Source organism: Asparagus officinalis, chromosome 10 (assembly GCF_001876935.1).
Source record: "Asparagus officinalis chromosome 10, Aspof.V1, whole genome shotgun sequence".
Taxonomy (NCBI): Eukaryota; Viridiplantae; Streptophyta; class Magnoliopsida; order Asparagales; family Asparagaceae; genus Asparagus; species Asparagus officinalis.
The window spans coordinates 9,668,493-9,670,416 of NC_033803.1; the positions used below are offsets into that span (position 1 = coordinate 9,668,493).

A 1,924-nucleotide genomic window follows, 5' to 3' on the forward strand; every position below is an offset into this window, starting at 1 on the left:
AGCCGGCGGGCGGAAGGATAGGGCCATTAGTGAAGCTGCTGCGGGTTTGTGTAGATATTTATCGCTTTTATCAGTCTCGAGATGATGATGATGGACATGGGTTAAGTTCAAAATATGAAGATGTAGGGGGCCAATCCAAAATATGAGTGTGGAGGGCTAATGTGAAAAAATAATTCTGAGCATTGCCTCGGGGTTCCAAAATTATTAATTTTCTTGCGTTTTAAATTTTTAAATAATGAAAAAACACGCTGATATATAAAAGGACATTTTCGGTCATATTTTAGTTTGTTTCGCTTAGGACAAAATTTCAAATTCCACCTGTTTAGAAACTTAATTGTGACCCATTTTGAAATCATTTACCAAATTCGATCAAGTTTTAGCCAGTTGGCTGAAACTGAGTCGAATTTGGCAAAAAAAGTTACGAAAGTTGAAGTCCCATAAAGTTTAAGCACTCTGCTAACAAAGTTTATTAAGTGTATATAAGTTCACGGGACTTGAAATCCCGTAAAAATTTTCAAATTTAGCCAACTTCACAGGACTTCAAGTCCCGTGAAGTTTCAGGCATAGAGAGCTTCTGAATTGTGTCACAAAAGTTGCAGAGGGCTGCGATGGAGAGCAATGCTAGAAGTTTGTTCGAGTGTTGGCGCCACGAAGAAGACAAGCAACCTCATCGTAGGCTTGAGCAGCATCTTCAGCGGTATCGAATGTGCCAAGTCACACTCTTATCTTCTGAATTGTGTTCTTGATCTCTGCCACCCAGCGACCAGAAGGCCTCTGACGAACCCCCACGAATCGCTTTCTGGCACGTCGGATGCCACCAAATGTAGCTACTCCCTCATCCCCTACATGCCCAACTGAGCTTTCACCTGAGCTCATACCAGAATCTTCTGGATCAGTGTTCTTCCTCTTTCTCGTCATCTCCTATTGTGATTGTGTTTTCTGGGATAAAGAGTACGGACTAGTTAGCAGCATATATAAAGAGGGAAATGGAGATGGAGACATGTTAGGGAGAGAGAGAATAGGGTTTTGTAGGTTGATTCATCCCCTTGTTCTTCTTAGATTTCAACATTTGAATACAACATATGGAGGTTTGTCGCGGCCCTCTACAACTTCAAGGACACAATTCAGAAGCTCTCTGGAATATATGCATGAAACTTCACGGGACATGAAGTCCCGTGAAGTTGGCTAAATTGAAAATTTTCACGAGACTTCAAGTCCCGTGAACTTATATACCCCTAATCAACTTTGTTAGTAGGGGGTTAAATTTCATGGGACTTAAAGTCCCGTGAAGTTTCGTACGTTTTTTAATTCAACCTAGTTTCAGCCAACTGGTTCGAATTTGGTAAATAATTTCAAAATGGGTCGTTTTTGACAATTAAGTTTCTAAACAGGTCGAATTTGAAAAGTTGTCCTCTTTTCTAACAACCATTTTCATATATGTCTCATATTTCTTCGTAGGGAAAATTGATTCTAGCCCCCAAAACCCTAACAAGTATCCCGCCAAGACTTTTTCAATGATCCCAAAGCCCCCGAAAAGATTTTCTTACATTCCTTTAGCCCTCTCATGTGTACTTTCAAATATGAGAATACCAAAATACCCTCAAGCAACCGGTTCACTCTATCAAGCCGGTCATCAAAGAAGGAACAGTAGTACTATAGGCATTAATGGTGATTAAAAAGTGGTTTTTGAGGGGAAAAAAACCTCATTTCCCTCTAAATTCTAACAATTTCCTTTCCTCCCCGTTGTAAATTCATCTCCTTTCCCCCAATAAATCCTCTTTGCTTAGCCCAACTACTCTCGTCCGACCACTTAATTCTCCTCAATAAATCATCTTTGATTCTTCAACTATTTTTCTTCAATATAACAAATGTATCCCTTCTTTGTAAGGTTACAAACACAAAAAGCAACGAAGAGGGTGAGGAT

At 39.8% G+C, this 1,924-nt stretch overlaps 1 protein-coding gene across 1 annotated transcript in view; it reads right to left on the reverse strand.

Annotated features, from left to right (window-relative positions):
* LOC109826433 (uncharacterized RNA methyltransferase pc1998) overlaps positions 1-918 on the reverse strand; it is an 8,824-nt gene extending 7,906 nt beyond the window's left edge. The window contains exon 1 of the mRNA XM_020393464.1: positions 721-918. Coding sequence (XP_020249053.1) covers positions 721-918 — 198 coding nt within the window. The remainder of the gene's footprint in view (positions 1-720) is intronic.